Source organism: Pelobates fuscus, chromosome 5 (assembly GCF_036172605.1).
Source record: "Pelobates fuscus isolate aPelFus1 chromosome 5, aPelFus1.pri, whole genome shotgun sequence".
Lineage (NCBI taxonomy): Eukaryota > Metazoa > Chordata > Amphibia > Anura > Pelobatidae > Pelobates > Pelobates fuscus.
The window spans coordinates 207,270,957-207,292,864 of record NC_086321.1 but is presented as its reverse complement, the minus strand read 5'-3'; the positions used below and the strand labels follow the sequence as shown (position 1 = coordinate 207,292,864).

General features: G+C 41.8%; 1 protein-coding gene across 2 annotated transcripts in view; it reads right to left on the bottom strand.

Annotated features, from left to right (window-relative positions):
- Positions 1 to 564: 564 nt before the first annotated feature.
- The window catches only part of TUT7 (terminal uridylyl transferase 7), a 69,231-nt gene continuing 47,887 nt past the window's right edge, over positions 565 to 21,908 (bottom strand). Inside the window, exons 18-29 of one of the 2 annotated variants that reach the window (XM_063454978.1) lie at positions 19,444 to 19,547; positions 19,157 to 19,246; positions 18,954 to 19,067; positions 18,515 to 18,589; positions 16,575 to 16,752; positions 15,865 to 15,912; positions 15,681 to 15,772; positions 14,783 to 14,898; positions 7,765 to 8,078; positions 7,581 to 7,657; positions 5,730 to 5,787; positions 565 to 1,194 (exon numbers count right to left, since the gene is read on the bottom strand). In XM_063454978.1, the coding sequence (XP_063311048.1) occupies positions 1,127 to 1,194; positions 5,730 to 5,787; positions 7,581 to 7,657; positions 7,765 to 8,078; positions 14,783 to 14,898; positions 15,681 to 15,772; positions 15,865 to 15,912; positions 16,575 to 16,752; positions 18,515 to 18,589; positions 18,954 to 19,067; positions 19,157 to 19,246; positions 19,444 to 19,547 (1,334 nt within the window). In that variant the 3' untranslated portion in view covers positions 565 to 1,126. The remainder of the gene's footprint in view (positions 1,195 to 5,729; positions 5,788 to 7,580; positions 7,658 to 7,764; positions 8,079 to 14,782; positions 14,899 to 15,680; positions 15,773 to 15,864; positions 15,913 to 16,574; positions 16,753 to 18,514; positions 18,590 to 18,953; positions 19,068 to 19,156; positions 19,247 to 19,443; positions 19,548 to 21,908) is intronic. The other variant, XM_063454979.1, reaches the window with a different exon arrangement.

The following is a 21,908-nucleotide window of genomic DNA, read 5'->3' as shown; positions in this document are numbered from 1 at the left end:
AACCACTACCAGTGTACAGTTTGGGCCCATTGCACTCTATGGGGGTGAATCTCCACATTGCACCAAGTTCCCGGTTTAAAAAAAAAAAAAAAAAAAAAAAAGGAATATTGCTGGCATTATATTTAGTAACATGCAAGCTTACTTTGCATATATGGCACTTAATGAAAGACAAATGGGAGTTCCTTTTGGATGCATAGTGCAGGTACGAATTATTATGTTTTGAGCGAACGTAAGCTTTTGTAATTTCATTCATTTGGAGGTATGATGTAAACAGAGCAGTGCTCAGGTTTAGTGCTTCCATCATGGATTTTAATAGAAAAGCAGGATCTGACAGATAATGTTGCCTATTGATTGAAGTAAACCTCAGCAGACAAACATCAGAAGTAATGGACATTCTATCTCAAAATTTTAAAGTGAGGAACGTTTCCCGATTATTTTGATTAAGTTCAATTCTAAAAACCAAAGTTGAGGAGGGGGCGGAGATATGCTTAACATCCAAAATCCACACATTCACCAATGTATGCACACACCCACACAGCAAAAAAAAAATGGACAAAACACAACTTTTCTCCCACATAGCGTTCATTATAATAAAATCATGTATGTAAATACATCAGCAGTCCACAATTTTACATAAAGTAAACAATAAACATCATTTACCTTTCAAAAATATTTCTGTTGTGGAGGAAAAAAAAAAAAAAAAAAATCCAAGAAATTATTTAAATCTGCGCACAAAACAGAGGACATTTTATGATTTACTCTGCAATTAAAATTGAACGAGCCAGCGATGTATACACTCTATGAGCCAACCATCAGCTTTCTTTGTAAACAAACATGGATGTCATGGCTTTCTGTTAAAATTGTCAAATAAAAATAAATTAAGAACAGTTGTCACAGTAAGAGGACTGCATTAAAACAGGGATTCTCAATTTGAAAAACTCAATGTCTTTAAAAAGTAAAAATTAAAAGTTTAAAAAAAAAAATTGTTTTAGTTTTAATTAAAGTCTCTTCATTACTGCTGCCCAATAACCGAGATGCTTTACAAAAGTAAACTTCATTTCCAAAAAAATCCACAGAGGCATACACATGGACGGATAAATCAATCTCTGGCAGTAAACTTCTCCCTTCAAGATTCTTGTATTGCCCTCTTCTGGGAGGCTTTTCCCTGAGACATGTATTTACTTGAGAGGCTGCCTAAAATAGAGAAAAAGAAAGAAAGAATGTAAAATCAATTGTTATTTATGAAAAGGTCATCAAGCACAAGTGTAAAAGGGCATGGTGCTGAGAGTACCTTTCACCCACGCTCAGTGTTTAGTGCCAGGTGTATTCACTAGGGGTGAGAATTTAAAATGTAAGGCCAAAGTAGCAGAATTGGAAGCATGATTGTACTGGAGATGTTTTCCAGTTTGGCTATTATGGCCTTACTTTGGGTTAGTAAAGTGATAATTCAAACTACAACTAGCTCCACAGCCCAACCTCCTCAGATGAGTCACAGCAAAGGGTTTTTTGATTAGTTTATTAACTTGGAGTATTTTTGGGGTATAGAAGAGCCTTCCAACTACTGACACCTGTTGTGCAAAAATGCAATAAAGGTAATGCAAAAATGGTCTTAAAATCATAAACCTGTTAATTTTGTTCTGCACCATCTATGAAAATATGATTAGGACAATTCACATTTATAACACTCCTCCCACCCCGATTTATTGAATTCCCTTGTGTATTATTAGGGTTATCGATTGACAAACCAATATCTTTAATGCAACCACAACTTGCATTTGGCTACATAACCGGTAAATGAATTAAAAAAATATGCCAGAAAAAGCAAAACGGCTTTAATAAGTAGACGATCGGGGGTATCTTTTGTATTTATGTATAGGTTTGCAAAAATGTTAAGAAAAACACAATGTGTTAGCTGAGAGGAGTGGGGCTTGATTGTCCTAGCAAGCTTGTGCTCCTGGCAAATGACCAAAGAGATTTAGGGGCAAAAATACCCTGCCAATCGATTCTTTTGCAGGCACCATGTTTGGTACCTCCTGGGCCTCCTTGGAGAGGGTTCCAGGTCTCGCCACTCCTGAAATCATGAAACGGCGGTCTCCAGTGTATTGCGGCTTGGTGTCTTTCCTCGGTGGGAGAAACAGTCGATCTCTAATTTTTGGATACTCAGAGCCCCTAGCAGCCAATTAGGGTTATCCTGGTGCCCCCCCACAAAGCATTGATCCTGGACAAAGTCTGTGCAGGTGGCTCCCACAAGACTTGCCAAAACTGTAGATGGCAGCACTGATGAGCAGGCAACTGTCTGAAGCTGGGAAGGCGGCTTTTGCAGGGTGTTTGATGCCATTTGCTAGAGCATTTGGAAAATCTGGTAGGATCACAAGAGGCAACCTAAACTGTTCACTCTTATGGTACAGCTTAATTTAAAACTCCCCGCCCCTTCCCCTTTTAGGTGGGGAAACAAGAAGTTTAATGCAACCGTGCGCAGTCCACACACGTGGGGAAACATCACTGCTCATGACTTAGAGGCTCAGCCCTGGTTGCGGTAAGAGAAGCATGTGGACATTGGGGGCAGGTTTCGGTCAACACTTGGGGCTGGAGTGATGCTGCAAACCACTGAATCTTGGGAGGGTCAATCTACAATATAAACCAGTCTGGACACTACCAGACCCTTTTTATTAGCACAGACATGGGTTAAGTGGGCAGCTTTCATGGGGTCACTTGATCTGAGAGAGTAATTTGGCGGTTTCCTTTCATTCCTTTACAATACCATTAAGCTGCAGTTTGAAGTTTCATTTAAGTTTTCTTTCTCTGAGCTTCTCACTTACTGTAACAGTCATGGCAAGCATCTTGAGTTCAGCTTGCAAGTAACCTGGTGGTTCTGCTCTCATGTTTTATTCCTTGTAATTTCAGCTAGCCTACTCTGAAACTTATTTTGCTTTATTCTTATGCTTTTTCTTCCCCCCAGGTTTACACTCATTTAATTTACTTTATAAAAAGTGCAGTATTTGACTTTTCATGTTACATCCGTAACCATACATATTCTTGTTCAAATGTCAATGCAATCCGGTTTGTAAATATGATTGTAGGAACCGCACTCAATCCCAGCAGCCACCGGTGCACTGGAACAGGACCAGCAATCACAACATGTTAAGGCAAAAAAGGATTGCAGGCACTCCGTGTTAAAGCTGCAGGCAGATTTTAATGGAACAAAAAGAGCAACAGCGTTTCAACCTTCTGAGATGTCTTTTTCAAGCTAAAAAAGACCTCTCAGAAGGTCGAAACGTTGCTGCTCTTTTTGTTCCATTAAAATCTGCCTGCGGCTTTAACACAGAGTGCCTGGAAATTTCTTTTTTGCAATCCTGTTTGTTTGATTCTGCACGGCAAAAATAATGACACCCCTCCCCCCACACCCCCCAAAAAAAACTCAAAACAAAAAACCCACAAGAACTGACCTGACATATAATTACAATATTACAAAATGTTCACAAAACATCTGTACTGAATAATTGTGGCCACTGTAAATGAATACTTGGGTGGATGATCAATACCTCGATGGATAAAGAAGCCCATTGTTACACAGATCTCATTTTTTTTTTTTTGTCAATCTTTCTTTTATTAAAGGCATGTAAGATGGGATACAGAAGAGAAATTGGAGGAAACGTTTGAGTGAATTACAGTATAGGGTTGATACATATATACGCAAAAATTAGATTACATTTTCAGAGTTGCGATGCCTCATTTTTAAATTTTTTGTCGTTAAACTTTCGTTGAAAACACAAGCTATGGACCATAAGATCCGCTAGGTAGGTAGATAGTAAGCTAACCGTTTAAAGAAACACAAGAGTAAAAAAAAACAAAAAAAAAACGAGTAAGGTATTAGGCAAACGCATTAGTTTAAGTAAGATTAAATGGGAACAGGCGATCTGAGCCCATGCCTACTGAGTGCTGCAGAGGATTATAAAGCATAAACGTGCAATATAAAATATTCCTGCTGGGTCTGGGTAAGGAGCTTTGTTTTAGCATGAAAAAAAAAACTAAGAATAAACAGGCTATGGGACATCTGCCGTTTGCAATAAACTCGCCAGGTTACATGTATACATAGTAAAAATATTCACGCTTGGTGGTATGGTTAGATGCGCAGCTCTGTAAGTTATGGCAGATTAGTATCTCGCTGTATTAAGTACGTCTGTCGCATTAAGTCTCGCTGGTATGTGAATGCTTGTTTGTGTGTAGCTAAATAATTAAACAAAGGCTATGCTGGCTGACTATTTGAGAGTAAGCTTTAGGAATAGGCTAACTGGTTTAGGCAGTGTTATAGCATATTACTTGCGTGTCAAGAAACCCTATAGGGTCGTGCTAGGCTGGTCAACGGAGGCAATGTACAGGAACAAACTTAAGGAACTCAATAGGCATTGTTCAAATTTTACTTCCCAGGTCCTAGCTAAGCGCTAGTCATGTCGCCAGGCTGTAGCCGACATGTCCGTTAGTGTCTATCAATGGGCTCAGCCCACTCCGCAGGGTATGAGTGCTGTTCGGCTGCCGGGGGCTCGTCTGCTGTGCCTCGGGGTGGTAGCCTCGTGGAGCTCTGCCATGTCGGAGGTCCGTTCCGGTCTGCAGATGTGTCTTCTCCGATGGTGAGGTCGGCTGATTTTCGTCGATGCTGCGGTGTCACTGTGCTCAGGGATCGCCTGTCTTCGGCCTGAGGCCTTAGTAGGTGCTCGAGCCCGTTTGCCATTGATCCCATCAACAGGATCGTGGGCCCAGGGTTCCGCCGGATTCCGATCGTTTCCCTGGGTATATGGCTGGCTATGGAGGAGTTCCTCCTGATGAGCGCCCAGCTCAGATGAAGGACGAGCGGTCACAGCAGCAGCTTCAGCCGCGTGGTAGGTGCGTCTTGTGGGGACACTAGTGCCTTGCATTCGGTGTGTCTCCGGACTTGGGAGCTGCTGTACGTTTCGGGTTGTCTGCTGATGCCTGTTCCCTAGGTTCAACGGCGGCTGTATCTTTGCTGCACGGGCTTCAATCCGGCCCCAGAATGCTGCACATATTCTGTCAAAGGTTGCGTTGAACCTTGCTTCCCATGCTGACATCTGCGTGTTCCCTTCCGCAGTCGCCATTTTAGTTTCTGCTTGTTGGGAAGGAGTATCCTGGGGGATTAGGGAATCACTCGTGCTCTGTAGTTGCTGCGTCCCCAGGTGGGACCGGGATAACCCCCACCGGTCTTGGGGGGGGGATCGGGTCGGTTATGGTGCTGTGACGGCGGGTGGCTGGAAGACCGGCCGTGTCTCCCATCCATGTGGTCCGCCATTCAGGTAGGCCGCTGTGAGTATTTCTGGTCGCGGATAGTGGACGGTGCTCCTCAGTCGCTTATAAGAGTTCCCCTTCAGTGTGCGATTTAGGTTTAAGTGCTTTAGCCTCAGTTTAGCGGTTTCTGAGCTGTCTTTTTGCAGATTTCGCTTTGATTGTGTGAGGAGCTCCCCTCAAACACGTCCGTCGGCCATGTTAGCTAGGCCCCGCCCCCCCACAGATCTCATTTAAACTGTGCCAAGCACACAGCCAGTTCACCAAAGAACTTTGAAGATATGTCTTGTACATTATTAGTTTCAGTGGTGTTACAGAGCTTGTCCTCAAAACTAGTCTAAAATAAATCAAACTTATGTACAAACATAATAAGTAACAACATTTTACCCATTTTAATTATGTGGTACACATGTTTCTTATACAATATATTTTACCTGACTGAGGAGTGAATACTACTTTCTGGTTCTTTTTATCTTCTTGTGACGACATCACCTGCAAAACAAAAATATTCAAATTTTAATCAGTTTTAAACACCATATATAACAACAATTTGTCCAGTCAGTAATGAAGTGCCATACGAGAAGTACATGATTTGCTTCTATTTTTTCTATTTACTTCTATTTCCTGTACCCGGCCAGACCGGAAGTGCTCACTGAGAGAGCACTTCCTGTCAGTCCGGCCAGGTACAGAAGTCAGAAGCTCCTGTAGCGTGGCCGAGCGGACCGTGGTGCAAGATTGGTAGGAGGCATGCAAGAGAGTGAGGGAAGTGGACCACTAAGGGACAGGGAGGGGAGGGGACGGAAGATGAATACTAAGGGGCAGGGGAAAGGACCACTAAGGGAGGGGAGAAAAGAGCAGAACACTTAAGGGACATTGAGGGGAGAGGACCAGTAAGGGACAGGCAAGAGAGGGGAGAGGACCACTAATGGACGGGGAGGGGAGATGAACACTAAGGGACATGGAGGGGAGAGTGGCACACAGGGCGCCTGAGTGGAGAGAAACACACAGATGGGGTTGGGGATGTAAGAGGGCTGGGGGTATAAAAATGGGCTGGGGGTGAAAGAAACACACAAAGGAGCTGGGAAGAGTAAAAGACACAATGAGGCTGGGAGAAGGAGACACACGGACTGGGGGGGAGGGGGAGGGAGTAAGACATTTAAAAGAGGGTGTTAAAAGGCACAGAGTAGTGGTTATGAGGTGAAGATTTTTTTTGGGGGGTGCCAAAATCATCTTCGCCTGTGTATACAAAATATCCTTGCACCGGCCCAGTCTGTCTACATGTGACAAGCCTCCAGCAGTTTTGCCTGTGTAAATGCTTCTATTCTTTAATAGAAGTTTCCCTTGTTTATGTTACATAAAAACTTGTACTAAACAAGACACATAGCATCTACACAAGACTGTACATCAGTCAATATACAAATCTAGATAAATATGCAATGGATAAAAGTGAGAAGAGCCATGTTAAGACACAACTAGTTTGTAAGGTGATGAGACATCACTTGTCACATTCTAAGTAATCCAATAACCAAGCCTTTTCCATATAGAGATTATGACTAGAAGGTATACCATATAACATGCAATAGTTTATGCTTTTTCATTATCTAGAAATTAAATTGGCAGCAATTAAAGATAAAGTTACAACTTGCAGGTGTTTTAGGTGGCTAAATCCTTAGAACAACGTTCAACAAGAAATTAGGTTATTAGGAAACCTCATCCCACTGGGAAGCAATATCAACCATATATTCAAAGAACGTGTATCCACATATATTGCTTTGAGTAGTTATGGATTTGGAGTTTAGGCAAGAGATTAAGGGGAGAAAATAAACCTATTCTTTAAAAAAAAGTCAATTAGGAATATATAGAGACTGCACTATAATATAATAGCAATAGTTTTAGAATGTTTAGGCTTTATACCCGAGGTCTGCTGAGAATATCTCCTCGCTAATTGAAACCTAGACAGTACAACCCCAAGGAAGCACAGATCTCATTTATTACTCAAGAGCCTTGATTCCTACATTGACAAACAGCGACAAAAAGGGGCACATGCACTCCTACACCCATCTTTTTCCACAACATCTAGAAAAAGTGCAATAAAGAAGCATGCTTTAAATAAATAAATTACCCATAAGCATACATAGTTTACAGTTCCATTTTTCAATTTGAAGGTTTTGCAACTTCATAATGAAGCCAATTAATCGTATTTACTGACGGTTTCTGTAGCTTCAATGCGCTAACAGAAATAACAGTTTCTCTAAAAATGTAGTCAAAATAGTTTAAGTACTCACCTGATTGAATCTGGCTTGATTTTTTAAAGGGCTTGAAGCAGAAGGAGATCCACACAGAACATCAGACTCAGGACTTCCTGCGTTACAAAAATGTAAAAAAAAAAAACCAAAACATTTATTTGGTGACATCACCAAAAGCGATGACAAGTGAATAGCGGCAAATGATAGAGGGTTTTTTCCTCACCTGCTAACCCTTTCAACTGAGGACAGTCTTTCTTAATGTGGCCTTCTCTTCTACAAATAAAGCAACGCTTCTCCCTAAGTTCTCTATCTTCTTGCCACCTCCATTTTTCATTAGTGGTTTTTCTATCTCTGGAAGTTTCATGTGTTGCTCTACCTCCAAGCCAGGGGCTTTTCTGATTGCCGTTTGGTTTTCCATCTATACAAAAGTTTTCACTGGGTATATTTTTATTTCCCCCATCTTCAATTTTCCTTGGTGTCCTTTTATCGATATATCTTTGGTTTATAGCACCTTCATTTTGTCGCCTTCTTACTCTGCTAAAAAACAAACAAAAAAAAAACATTGTTTGGCTAAAAAGCTTTATATAAAAATTCTGCACCAATACCATACTGAACACATTGTTATCCATAAACGTATGGAGGATCTTCAAATTAATATAAATTTTCATCTGCAATAAGGTTTCACCTACTTACCTTAAAGGGACACTATAGTCACCTGAACAACTTTAGCTTAAAGGGACACTGTAGGCACCCAGACCACTTCTGCTCATTGGAGTGGTCTGGGTGCCAACTCCCACTACCCTTAACCCCGCAAGTGTAATTATTGCAGTTTTTCAAAAACTGCAATAATTACCTTGCAGGGTTAACTCCACCTCTAGTGGCTGTCTACTAGACAGCCACTAGAGGTCACTTCCTAGTTTCTAGCACAGGTTTCCTGTGCTAGAGCGTCGCTGGACGTCCTCACGCTGTGTGAGGACCTCCAGCATCGCTCTATTCCCCATAGGAAAGCATTGAAATGATTTTTCAATGCTTTCCTATGGGGAGACGTAATGCGCACGCGCGGCATTTCCGCGCATGCGCATTAGGTCTCCTCGGCCGGTGGGCGAGATTACTCTCGCCCACCGGCCGACGTAATCACCAGGAGGAGCGTCGCGGAGGCAGCGGCGAGGGACATCGCCGCTGTCCCAGGTAAGTGACTGAAGGGGTTTTCACCCCTTCAGTAACCGGGGATTGGGGGGTGGGAGGGAGAGGGACCCTCCAGTGCCAGAAAAACGGATCGTTTTTCTGGCACTGGAGTTTCCCTTTAATGAAGCAGTTTTGGTGTATAGAACATGCCCCTGCAGTCTCACTGCTCAATCCTCTGCCATTTAGGAGTTAAATCCCTTTGTTTATGAACCCTAGTCACACCTCCCTGCATGTGACTTGCACAGCCTTCCATAAACACTTCCTGTAAAGAGAGCCCGATTTAGACTTTTATTGCAAGTTCTGTTTAATTAAGATTCTTATTTCTTGCTATGTTAATAGCTTGCTAGACCCCGCAAGAGCCTCCTGTATGTGATTAAAGTTCAAATTAGAGATTGAGATACAATTATTTAAGGTAAATTACATCTTTTTTTTTTTTTATTCTTTATTTTGGTCGTGCAGGTGGTTACAGTATTTCAATAAGCGCCACAACAGCGTGGTTCAGTTTACGTACAAGTTAAACAGTGGCATGACAGTTTGCACATTTTTTTTTTTTTATATAACATGCTTAACTAAACAGTTGTCGCCTATGCTATGGTAAAGATTGCATGGACACGTTTAAAACAGAGCAGTATCTGGCTACAAAGTACAGAAAGGTACCTGAGCTATGAATGTTGAGGTTATAGAAATAATAGTACATGCATTGAGGAATTCAGTATACCATACATGTGGGCATAGCTTGGTAGATTGGTAACTATTAGCAGTACCTCCTTATTTGTATTAATAAAACAACGTTAAACAGTGGCGGTAATGCACTTAAGAAACAACATATAAACACAATAAACTACTTGTGAGGCTATATTGACTTGAGCATGCACAGTGAGTGCAAGGTGAGCAACCGCTTAACATTTTAGTTTGAATGTCACACTGTAACAGGTCAAGGCAATTGTGTCCAACATATTGGGCGAGAAAAGCAGGTAGTAGAAGGCATACTAAAGGAATAATGTATAGGACAAACTTAAACAGTCAAAACAGGAGCAGTATCAGGATACACCTGAATAAGTTCGGCTGTGGCCTGTCGGTGACCTCTAATGTTAGGGGTCTTGCAGCGTGGATGGCAGAGTTGCAGTTTAAAATAACAGGACATGAAAATAACATTGCTTTTCTGTGAGATTCTATATATGTAACAAAGTGGTATGTGTTGTAAGGTTTGTGTAACAGTGCGACTACCTGGTAGCGTTTTCGGTGCTAATGTGGTAGTTTGTCATAGTCAAAGAAAGGGTTAATGCGTCCTAGTGAGATTTGTTGTGAGGGTCATAGGCGGCCTTTGGCCGAAAAGGGGGTGGCTCAGTGGCTCATCGTCTCCATTTAATGAGGCTGGTGGCAGAGCTACGGCTTATTTCTTCAAGCTACAGCTGAAAAGGTTGTGTCCCAAGATTAGGTGCAATTGTAACGCAATAGCATATAATAAGAGACTGGTACTTGGCTAGCGGTAGTACTGCACATTTTTGTATTAGTACTTAACAGGCTAATTAAACATTTCTAGATCAAGAAAACATTTAAGTTGTCGTAGGCGAACAATTTAGAATGGGTTATTCGGTCGGGCAAAAATTTATGCGGCTACATCCCATACGTGTGAGAAGAGTGTTCAAGTGGCATTAAAAAAAGAGAGGACATATAAACCTATAGCAAACATGGAACGTGTGGTAGTGCTAGTTGTAGTTTCATCGTGTTAGTATGTAAGTGTTACCCTATATTACCTATTACCGTAAGAGTAGGCTCAGGTTGGCCGCTGAGTGCGATGTGCGTCTTAGGTTGGGCTAGTTTAAGAGCCCTAGAGGCAGGCTAATGCTGGGGTGGATTACTTAGATTGGGGTCCCAGTATCTGGCCCAGAGGTGACCCGTGGCAGGATACCCTAAAGGTCAGCTGGATGTCTGTATTGAGCTTAAGAGCGGGTTGAGATTTACCGCCAGTGTGTATGCCTGTGCATGTCCCCTGTGTGGTGTTGTTTTGCCATGTTTGCTTGTGTGTTATGTGCTGCAAAGAGGGTGTGTATGCTCATGGGCATTGAGTTGTATAGAGCGAACTGATGCGGTTATTTGAATATTAGTATCTATCTTACTGTAGTGGCAGCGGCTATGGTACTAGGTGTAGTTTGCACATCTAGTTGTGTGCTCAGGAAGAGATGCAAAAGGTTGTGTCCTCTGGGGTCAGTCCTGCAGCTAGGTTGTGGCTAGAGCGTATGAGTCCGGTGTAGAAGTTCTTGGGACAAATGTGGGGGCCCCTGCCGGGTTCCATGTGTGCCTTTTCCTGGGCCCTGTGTTCTGTTCTTCTTGGGTCAGTGCTGCAGCTGGGAGTCCCAATTTCTGGAGGAGAGTCTCGCTGTCTTGTGGGTCGTGGATCGTGAGCGTCTCGTCACGTGCGGGACAGAGCTCGGGAGGGTCGCCACCTGTATTGAATAGCGTGTTGTCGCAAGAGAGTAGTGAGTGGGAGGAAGGTGCGTCTCCATGCTAGGGTGTTTGCCGAGAGATCTGTGAAGAGTGTCAAGTCCATCCCCTCAAAATGATATGGGGTCTGCCCTTTTGTGGCGGCCAGCACCACGGCCCTGTCTCTGCTCGTTTGGAACTGGAGTATAACATCCCCGGAGGCAGTGGGTGGCGCTCTGGTTGGCCGGGGTACCCTGAACAAGTTGGTGAGCATTACTGTTTTGGCGGTTTTTGGTGGCAGCAGGGTTGAGAGTAGGCGCCTCGCGAAGTGTGGTAATTCAGTTTCAGGTACTTTGTCTGAGACTCCCCGCACTTTAATATTGTTTCGGCGCCTGGCATCCTCTAGGGCAGTGAAGCGGTGATCATGATTTAGGTTCTGTTGTTGCAGCTCCTTGACTGCTTGCTGTAGTGATTCTATCTGCTGGGTGCCCTTGGAGGATGTGATTTCTAATTTGCTTATCCTGCCTGTTAAGCCCTGCAGGTCTCCCCTGAGTGCTGTCATATCTGCCGAGATTTTCCTGTGTAGGTCTGCCAGCAGGTCTTTTAGGACCGCAGTGGTGACTGGGGCAGTATCTGCTTCTGTGCCTGTTTGTGGGGATGCTGTGTGGGGCTTAGGCTGCTGGATTGGGGTAGGGAGAGCGTCCTCTACCTGTTCGTATAGCAGGTCTTCATAGAAGTCGGAGCTCTCATCCCCGAGGTACGCCATTTTGGGTCCGCGTGCGTCTTGGGCCTGCCGCCACAGATCTCAAATTGTCGCCCCAGACCTGGGTTTATCAGGTTTCGTTTTCTTTGTTTTTTTCCCCATCTGGTCCGGTGGGGCTGTGGGGGTCCTGGGCAACTTGTTTGACGGGATTCATAGTGGGGAACAGGCTTAAAAAGGCTTCTTTACCCGGAGCTCCGGAGATATGCGGCCGCTCGCTGCTGCTGTTAAGCCATGGACGCGGTCTGTAGTCTCGTACGGCCCATCTCTGCCCCAGGGGGAGTCGTTTCTGGGTCGGGTGAGTAGTAGGCCCAGTCGGCCAGAGTCTGCGCACGTCCCGCAGGGCTCCAGAGGTCGCTAGTCCTGGGTGACCGCCGGGTATTGCGGGCAGATTGGCTTGCGAGCGGTAAAAAATAATGGCATGTGTCTGCTCCTTAAGTCAGTGCCCAGGTGAGGCTGGCACTTTTGGGCTTGGATGGAGCTTGAAGGTGGTGGATTTCCTGAGATTTCGATTTTCAGGCCCGGAGCTTTGAATTATGGCGTCCGCTCCGCTTGGCTGCTTGGCCCCGCCCCCCCTAAATTACATCTTTTTGAAAGTGAAACCAGTTTTTTTTTTTTTCATGCAGGCTCTGTTAATCATAGCCAGGGGAGGTGTGGCTAGGGCCGCATAAACAGAAAAAGTGATTTAACTCCTAAATGACAGTGAATTGAGCAGTGAAATTGCAGGGGAATGATCTATACACTAAAACTGCTTTATTTAGCTAAAGTTATTTAGGTGACTATAGTGTTCCTTTAAAGAAAACCTTTCATCCTTAACTCATTCGAGCGATGTATGATGTGCAAATATTTAATAACTTACCGTACATTTTATAGCTTCCAAATGTGTTTCGGTTACATATAAAAAAATTCATCCAATATGCTACATCATGCTCAACAACACTTCTCTATAAGAAGCATTTCACTGGACACTACCTAGCAGCAAAAAAAACAAAAAACAAAAAAAACAACAACAAGGTTTCTGCTGGGCAAAAGGCAGTGCAGATTATCTTAAATGAACAAAGCAATGCTGGAGCCTTGAATTAATTCAATTGCTGCACGCCACAAGCCAGTTATGTCATGAAGCCGTACTGCACCCCTACAGTCCAGAATGAACGCTGCCGCTAGACTGATTTTCCTCTCTAGTCGTTTCTCTCACACCTCACCCCTCTGCCAGTCCTTACATTGGCTTCCTGTATGCTATAGGAGACAATTCAAGGTACTAACTCACACCTATAAAGCACTGAACAACTCAAGCCCCTCTTATATCTCCTCACAGATCCAGAGGTACCGTATTTATTGGCGTATAACATGAAAAATAGGGGGCAAATGATGTGTGCGTGTTATACGCCGATATACATATTTTTCGCTCCATAATACGCACTTTTTTTGTGGTGCGTCTTATGGAGCAAATGTGAAGGTTTACTTACCCGTCTTGAAGCGTGGGCCGGTGTTCAGCGCGCACCGCGGTACTGGAACTTCAATTTCAGGTTCCGGTTTCCGGCGGGACTGAAAGGAAGTGCGCACTCAGTGTGCACACTTCCTTTCAGTCCCGCCGGAAACCGGAACCTGAAATTTAAGTTCCTGTACCGCAGTGCGCGCTGTGAAGCCGGCCCACGCTTCAAGACAGGTAAGTAATTATGGGACGAGGGAAGGGAAAGTGCACTATGGGACAAGGGGAGGGGGGGGACACTATGGGAGGGGGGGAGAACACTATGGGATGAGGGGGGGGAACACTATGGGAGGGGGTGGAAAATACTATGGGAGGGGGGGGAGAATACTATGGAAAGGGGGGAAACTATGGGATGAGGGTGGGGGAACACTATGGGAGGGGGGGAAATTTCCTTCTTAAAATGAGGTGCGTGTTATACACCGATAAATACGGTATGTCCCTTCTCGGTCTCTCTGCTCTTCCCGTGACCACCTCCTGTCTGTTGTCCGCACCCGTACGGCCAACTCACGCTTGCAAGACTTCTCGCGGGTGGCTACCTTCCTATGGAATAGCCTGCCTACTGCCATCAGACTCTCCCCTAGTCTTGCATCTTTTAAGAAGTGCCTTAAACCCATCTCTCTAGGAAAGCTTATGGCCTCCAAGACTAACCCCTACCTCACATACCTGTCTCTTGCCCTCTCCTAAAGGGCAGCCCACCTTATTTGACTTCAAATTCCTGCCCTAATGTGTTTTACCCCACCTCCTATAGAATGTAAGCTCGATTGAGCAGGGTCCTCTTCAACCTATTGTTCCCGTACGTTTAATTGTAATTGTCCTATTTATAGTTAGATCCCCTCTCATAATATTGTAAAGCGCTACGGAATCTGTTGGCGCTATATAAATGGCAATAATAATAATAATAATAATGAATGTCAGAGAGTCAATTTCGTATTGAAACAGCGTACTGCGGCAGCAGCATAGCCCTAATCTTAAAGGACTATTACCTGTAATTTGAAGTGGTCATTATACATGAGTTTATATGTATGCTTAACTCCATCTCTAGCAGTGTCATTAACCCAGAACGAGAGTTCCAGACAGGCTAGTGTTAAATTGATGGCACACTGCCCTAACAATCACCTCTAGTAGCCATCGGAAGAGTGGCCACTATCCCTAGGCTGTAATGTAAACACTGCCTTTTCTCTGAAAACACTGTTAAATAAAAAAAAAAAAAAGTCTGAAGGGACTGATTACACTCACCAGAATAAATGCAATACGCTGGAGTTGTTCTGGTGACTATATAGTGTCCCTTTAAGCACTGGATATTTATACGGCTGTTCCGAGTTCAACGTCTATATAACTAGGCTTACAGAACAGGGGTAAGTACAGACCAAAAATAAATCTTACTTTCTTCTTTTAGGGCATTCTTTCATAAAATGTCCAATTCTACCACAAATTCGACAACATCTGTCATTGGGAGCAAGTTCCCCTTCAGTCAATACTTCTGGATCGAAAAAGTATTCCTATGTAGAAAGGCAAGAAACAAGACTATTAATAGGGAGAACTCCCATTTCTGTGGAGTACAACGTTTGAAATGACCAGAAGGACATATTTAATGTATTGCTGTTCTAAACAGAGAGTATAAATTAATGTTTTGTTTATGGCTCAATGAGCAGTACCACCAAATAAAATTCTATACTTGCTATAGTACAAAAGTTTATTCAGCACACATTTTAGGTTTTAGATCTATAAATACAAAAATGCCAACACTCATTTTTGTTGTTCTTTTAACCCTCGGGTGCCCAAAATGTAGATCCTAGATATTTTATAACTTCAAATCCTATGATGCTTTGCATGCCTTTAGATTGATAACTTTTGCACCCCTGTTTTAACCCCTTCATTTAATTTAAAATGGCAGTCAAAAAAGCAGATCTGGCGATACTATTGACAGCAGGGTGCACCTCTGGCTGAATGCATCACTATACATCTAGACACACCTGATAAATGACTGCACATTGAATAATTTATATGTGAGATTATAGACTATATGGGGAAAAATGTGTTGCAAATTGAGAAATTTGTATTATTAAGCGTCATTGTTGGGTAAAAGATTTTATTAATTAAAAAAAAAAATAGTTCTGAACCTCCAAAACATATTTTTCAAAAATATTTTCAGATTGACTCCACATATACAAAAATTTGATTCTAGAACCCTGTAGAGCTTGGGTGTTTTCAAATCATACTTCAGACTCTCCAAAATAATTGAAAACAGACCAATTTATTAGATAAAAGGAAAACATATCACCATTTTGCTTGGATATTCCTTGGGGAAATCTTTTACAGTAGTACCAAATACACGCCTTCCATTGATAAAAGCCTTCATAATAAAATTTGTCACTAGAAGGAAAAAGACCAAAATTATAAAAATAACAGTCAAGCTATTATAAGTCACTAAACTGTATTTAAAGTTAAATTAAATCAAGACTTACTCTTCCGTGACAACCCAGCCCCAAGGTTATGGTTGAGATCAAAAGGGTCTAAAAGATAAGAAACCAAATAAATATATATGAATAAGTCCCACATTCTCAAACTTTAGAACAATTATTTTTATAGTTCTTGATAAAGACACGATCCAAGCAGAGGCTGATCAATGTATTTGTACAGAGCATAAACAAAGCAGAGGCAATAGGTTCAAAAAGGCATGATCAGCTTCTGCTTGTGGTATCTCGTCTGTTCCCATCACTTGTGATGGAACAGGCATATAGTGTGATGCACCTTGGATGCATGTGGTATCTCATTATGTATACAGAAGATCAACAGAAAATTCTGAACCATTAAGGTACCTTCCCAGATCCACATTTAAACACTTTTGAGCACAATCCAGATTACAAAAATGACCCGGTTCACCCACTTGTTCTACCAAGAGCTGTAGATTGTGGCAGCTTTAGGTAAAGCCATCTCATTCTTCTAAATCCAGACAGCACTATGCAATCAGACATCTCAGTTGAGGTGGGGATCTTATAGATTGCCATACTCACTTCCCTCTCCTCCCCCCCAGAATTTAAATAAGTGTTATAAGGTGTTAAGTGGAAAGTGGGTAGCACCACAATTTTAGATAGAAACACAAGAAAACTGCAGAAAAAAAAACTGAGCTCTAATGGAATTTGGAGTGCTCACTGATAGAAATAGTCACATATACCTTCAATAACAATATACTTTGATGTCCATTGCTTCTTAAAGGTAGTCAGCAAGCTTTTTCTTCTGATACAGATGACATGCTCTTTAAAATCAAAATCTTCTGTATAGTAACGGAGAAGGCCAAGCCACAATTCGCCAACAGATTCTTTGTTTTTTCCAAAATCAGGCCAATAATGTCTCTTTAAGGAGAAAAGGCAGGGACAAAAATGGACAACATAAAAACTTGATTAAGTGTTTGATCTTTTTGCACTTCTGATAGATTTATAGTGCAACCCTAAAGCAGATAAGTATACACCGATTTTACTTAAAAGACCACTATAGTGCCAGGAAAACACTCGTTTTCCTGGCACTAAAGTGCACTGAGGGTGCCCCCACCCTCAGAGACCCCCTCCCGCCGGCCTCTGGGGAGTGGAAAGGGTTAAACACTTACCTTCCTCCAGCTCCGGGCGGGGAGCTCTCCTCCTCCTCCTCTCCACCTCCGATCCTCCCTTTCGGCTGAATGCACGGCATGAGCTGCGCCCGCATTCAGCCGGTCGCATAGGAAAGCATTTACAATGCTTTCCTATGGACGCTTGCGTGCTCTCACAGCGATTTTCACAGTGAGAATCACGCAAGCGCCTCTAGCGGCTGTCAATGAGACAGCCACTAGAGGATTTGGAGGCTGGATTAACCCATTTATAAACATAGCAGTTTCTCTGAAACTGCTATGTTTATAAAAAAAAAAGTGTTAATCCTAGAGGGACCTGGCACCCAGACAACTTCATTAAGCTGAAGATGTCTGGGTGCCTAGAGTGGTCCTTTAAAGTCAAGTGAGGTCTCCACCAGTATAACAACGTGCCAACTTAACTACACATTAAGAGGGAAGCCTTCACTTCTCAGGAACAGTACATTCAATGATTTAAAGCTACTCTATAGGCACCTAGATCACTTCAGGTGAATGAAGCGGTCTGGGTGCCAAGCTTCATCAGTTATTACTCAGCAGCTGAAAACATTGCTTTTCTGCAGGAATTAACCTGCCTCAAGTGGCTGTCTCAGAGAGAACATCTGATTGAAGTAGCATTTTGCCATGAAGAAGAATACATAAAAATTAAGTTTTAACCCTGGCTGCGGGGGCAAGTGAGCTAAACTGTGACTAGGGAAGTATGTGAAGTACTACTTACTGAAACAATTTTCTGATGATCACTGTATATAGTTTGAGGCAAATCCAGAAGTGTGGATTTCTACATGTATTTTGTTTTCACATTCAAGTTTATTTTTTTTTATTTTTTTTTTTAAGAATGATGGATAAGCAAACATAAGTCATGTGATAGGAGGAAATAGACACCATTTTTGCAGAGGGTCATAAATATCTTTCTTAAGAGCAGAGTGAGGGGGGAGAGGGAGAAGAAAAACAAACAAGCTGACAGTGAAGAAGATGGTACACTTTAGACATACACACACACTTAAATATGTATATGCGAACGCATGAACACATGTACTTATACACAAACACATATGTGTTTATGTATATGTACGTGTGTTCATGTGTTTGCATATACATAATTATGTGTGTGTATAAAGTGTACCATCTTCTGCACTGTCTGCTTGTTTGTTTTTCTTCTCCCTCTCCCTCCTCACTCTGCTCTTCAGAAAGATATTTATGACCCTCAGCAAAAATGGTGTCTATTTTCTAACAAACCTGTGTCTTATCTGCACTCATGTCGCTTTAACCCCTGTATCACAACTCAACTTTGAATTCTATGTGTCGTCTTGATCAGAAATGCTTTAGAATTGAGAAAGGGAGGTTCTCCCGAAAGCTTGTCATTAAAAAAATTCTGTTAGTCCAATAAAAAAGGTATTACAAGATACAAATTGTATCTGTTTTTTTACATCACTGGACTAATACGATATACACACACCTTCCAATAAACTACAAATCACAAAATAGAGGCTCATACTTACCAATTCATCTAGTTGTGAAAAAAAGTATGCATTCCAACCATCAACAAGAATTTCTGGCTTTTTGTCTTTGTAGATCTGGAGTCAGAGAAAATATATATATAAGTGTTATGAATTGTGCAAAAGTCATGCACCATCCAGATTTGGTAAATAAAGTTTAGAGTTGGAATGAATAAGATATGCATTCTTTAATACCAACAAAAGAAAATTTGGTAACTAGAGTAGAATAAAGGAAAAGATAATTTCCCTCTAATCTGCTATATTTAGCAACATAAAAATGTAGTCTACAGATAAGGAGACACATAAAAAAAGGTTTTAGAAAAATAGAGTTTGTGCACACTATGCATAGGTCTACAATCTGCTGCCTTAAGAGGTTGCATCAGTTATTTTATTTGTAAGGGAATAGACAGTTACCATAGAATACAGAGTGATTGCTACTTGCCTCTTGGAGAACAGGGATGACGGGTGGATTCCTTTGTTGAAGGAAAAATAGCACCATTAGAGTATATGCATAAGATGATAGACTGCCTCTTGAAGCATCTCCAATGTCACAGATCTGTAAAACATGGATTTAATACTTTTCAAAGGACCTTAAGTTTTCTTACCAACAGGTTAAATACATGTTTATTTTTTAACAAACCTTACTTTGGTAAAGACCTTCATGGTGTAGCAAAGGTATTTGACTCGTGGATCAATGGCAGCATAAGACGCGAGTAATTCAGTGTTATGAAGAGCCTACAAAGTGGGGAGAAAACACACGTAAGAAGAGGAAAAATAAATAAATAAATAAATAAATAAATAAATCGAATTATCAATACGGACTAGAATACATTTATTTTATTGGCCTTTAGGTTTCCAGCTATTTTAGTATGCAGACTATTAATAAAATGCATTTCCTAGATATTGCCATGGTGCAAAATTTCACAACTCACCAATGTATTGTACAGACTGATGTCTCCTTCAAGGCCACTCCTTCCATGGTAGAATTTTACAATTGGCACTTTAGCAGATGTAATAGGCAAAATGTTTCGGAGTCCTAGAAACAACAAAAACAAAATAAACTTGCGTAAAAGAGCCTTGTGGCTTCATGTTGCCATAACAATTTGTCAAAGTTCTGGATGGAATCAGAATGCAAGTTTACTTGTAGACATAGGATGGATTTTCCAAATATTGCAGAAGGTCTTGATGGTAAGGTATGTCTTTTTTCTGATGATACTAAGATATGTAACAGGGTGCATGTTCCAGGAGGAATAAGCCAAATGGCAAATGATTTAGGTAAAACTAGAAAAATGGTCAGAGTTGTGACAACTGACATTCAATGTGGATAAGTGCAAGATAGTGCAACTTGGACGTAAAAACCCAAGGGCAGAGTACAGAATATTTGATAGAGTCCTAACCTAAACATCTGAGGAAAAGGATTTAGGGGTGATTATTTCTGATGACTTAAAGGTAGACAGACAATGTAATAGAGCAATGGGAAATGCTAGCAGAATACTTGGTTGTATAGGGAGAGGTATTAGCAGTAGAAAGGACGTGCTCATGCCATTGTACAGAACACTGGTGAGACCTCACTTGGAGTATTGTACGCAGTACTGGAGACAGTATCTCCAGAAGGATATTGGTTCTTTAGAGAGAGCTCAGAGAAGGGCTACTAAACTGGTTCATGGATTGCAGGATAAAACTTACAAGGAAAGGTTGAAGGATCTTAACATGTACAGCTTGGAGGAAAGACGAGACTGGGGGATATGATAGAAACATTTAAATACATAAAGGGAATCAACACAGTAAAGGAGGAGACTATTTTTAAAAGAAGAAAAACTACCACAACAAGAGGACATAGTCTTAAATTAGAGGGGGGGGGGGGGGGCAAAGGTTTCAAAATAATATCAGGAAGTATTTACTGAGAGGGTAGTGGATGCAGCCTTCCAGCTGAAGTGGTAGAGGTTAACACAGTGAGGGAGTTTTAGCATGCATGGGATACGCATAAGGCTATCCTAACTATAAGATAAGATAAGGCCAGGGACTAATGAAAGCATTTAGAAAATTGGGCTGACTAGATGGGCCGAATGGTTCTTATCTGCCGTTAAAATTCTATGTTTCGAGCAGTAAACTGACTGTTTTATGCATGAGAAAGAATAGCCATAAGACAAACTAAATTTTATTGTAAATTATTTTTTCCTTCATATAGCAGCAGTACAGCACCGGTGGTATTTGTACTTTCTGTGGACAGGATACTCTGAATAATAAGCTTAGTAAAACTTGCACTTTAAAGCAGCAAAAAAATTAATTGTGGACATAATTAAAAATTGAATCATTTGGCTGAACACCATGAAAACATTTATGATCCCTACACAAATCAATGAATTTACTCCATAACCCAAGGTAAACCTTGGATGTAGATTTTCTTGTGGAATTAAGGCTGTCTATCATGTTCTTCTGAATCCTATGATTTTGAAGAATTCACCTTTTCGTAGCCAGGCTGTCAGTCTCATCAGAAGAGTGTTTGCAAGATCTTAATTTTTCACAAGAGGAGCAGAAGCTCCAAAACAGTCGGTTCAAGAATTGAGAAAACTCGTGAGTGAACAGGGATGCAAACACCAGAACTCTGTTTTTTCCGCAACGCCATCAAATCTACTTCTGGTAGACCAAACTTTCTTACAAGAAATGCAAAAACCTTGGGGTGTAGTGAACATTCTGCTTGCGACCATTGAGCCCTACTTAGATTGTCTGCAATGACATTATCTGTACCCTTTAGGAGTGGCTATGGAGAGATTCAAACTTGTTGCGCCCAAGTCATAATCTGAACAGAAAAGCTGAAGCGCTCAGACAATTGTTCCTCCTTGCCTGTTTAAATGTGTCACTGTAACGATGTTGTCAGACTTTATCCCGACGACCTTCCTCAAAATCCAGGTTTTCAAAAGAGTAGAAGACGGCCTGTAATTTGAAGACTGGTTTGACTTCCTTGTGGACTAAATGCCCTGGTGGGTGAAGAAGAGTGTGTAGATGTGCACCCCAGTCAAACTTTGATGTGTGTTATAAATGAGCCATTCTCTTTGGGTAATGGTAAACCTAAGGACATGAACCTTGATTGCTTCCACCATGCCAGTCGTTTCCCACAACTGGTAGACAGACTGAATACCACATCTAGGTCATAGCCCTTTCTTAATTTTCTAGAATGTCCCATTGTAGACTTCTTATTTATGCATTCCCCATTTTACAGCTGGTATGGAGAAGGTGAGGATACCCAGAATACTCCTAGCTCCTTTTGATTAAAGGACCACTATAGGCTCCCATACCACTTCAGCCTAGTGGAAGTGGGACCCTGAAGGTGGGGGGGACCTAAAGATCCCATAGTGCCAGGAAAATGAGTTTGTTTTGCTGGAACTATAGTGGTCCT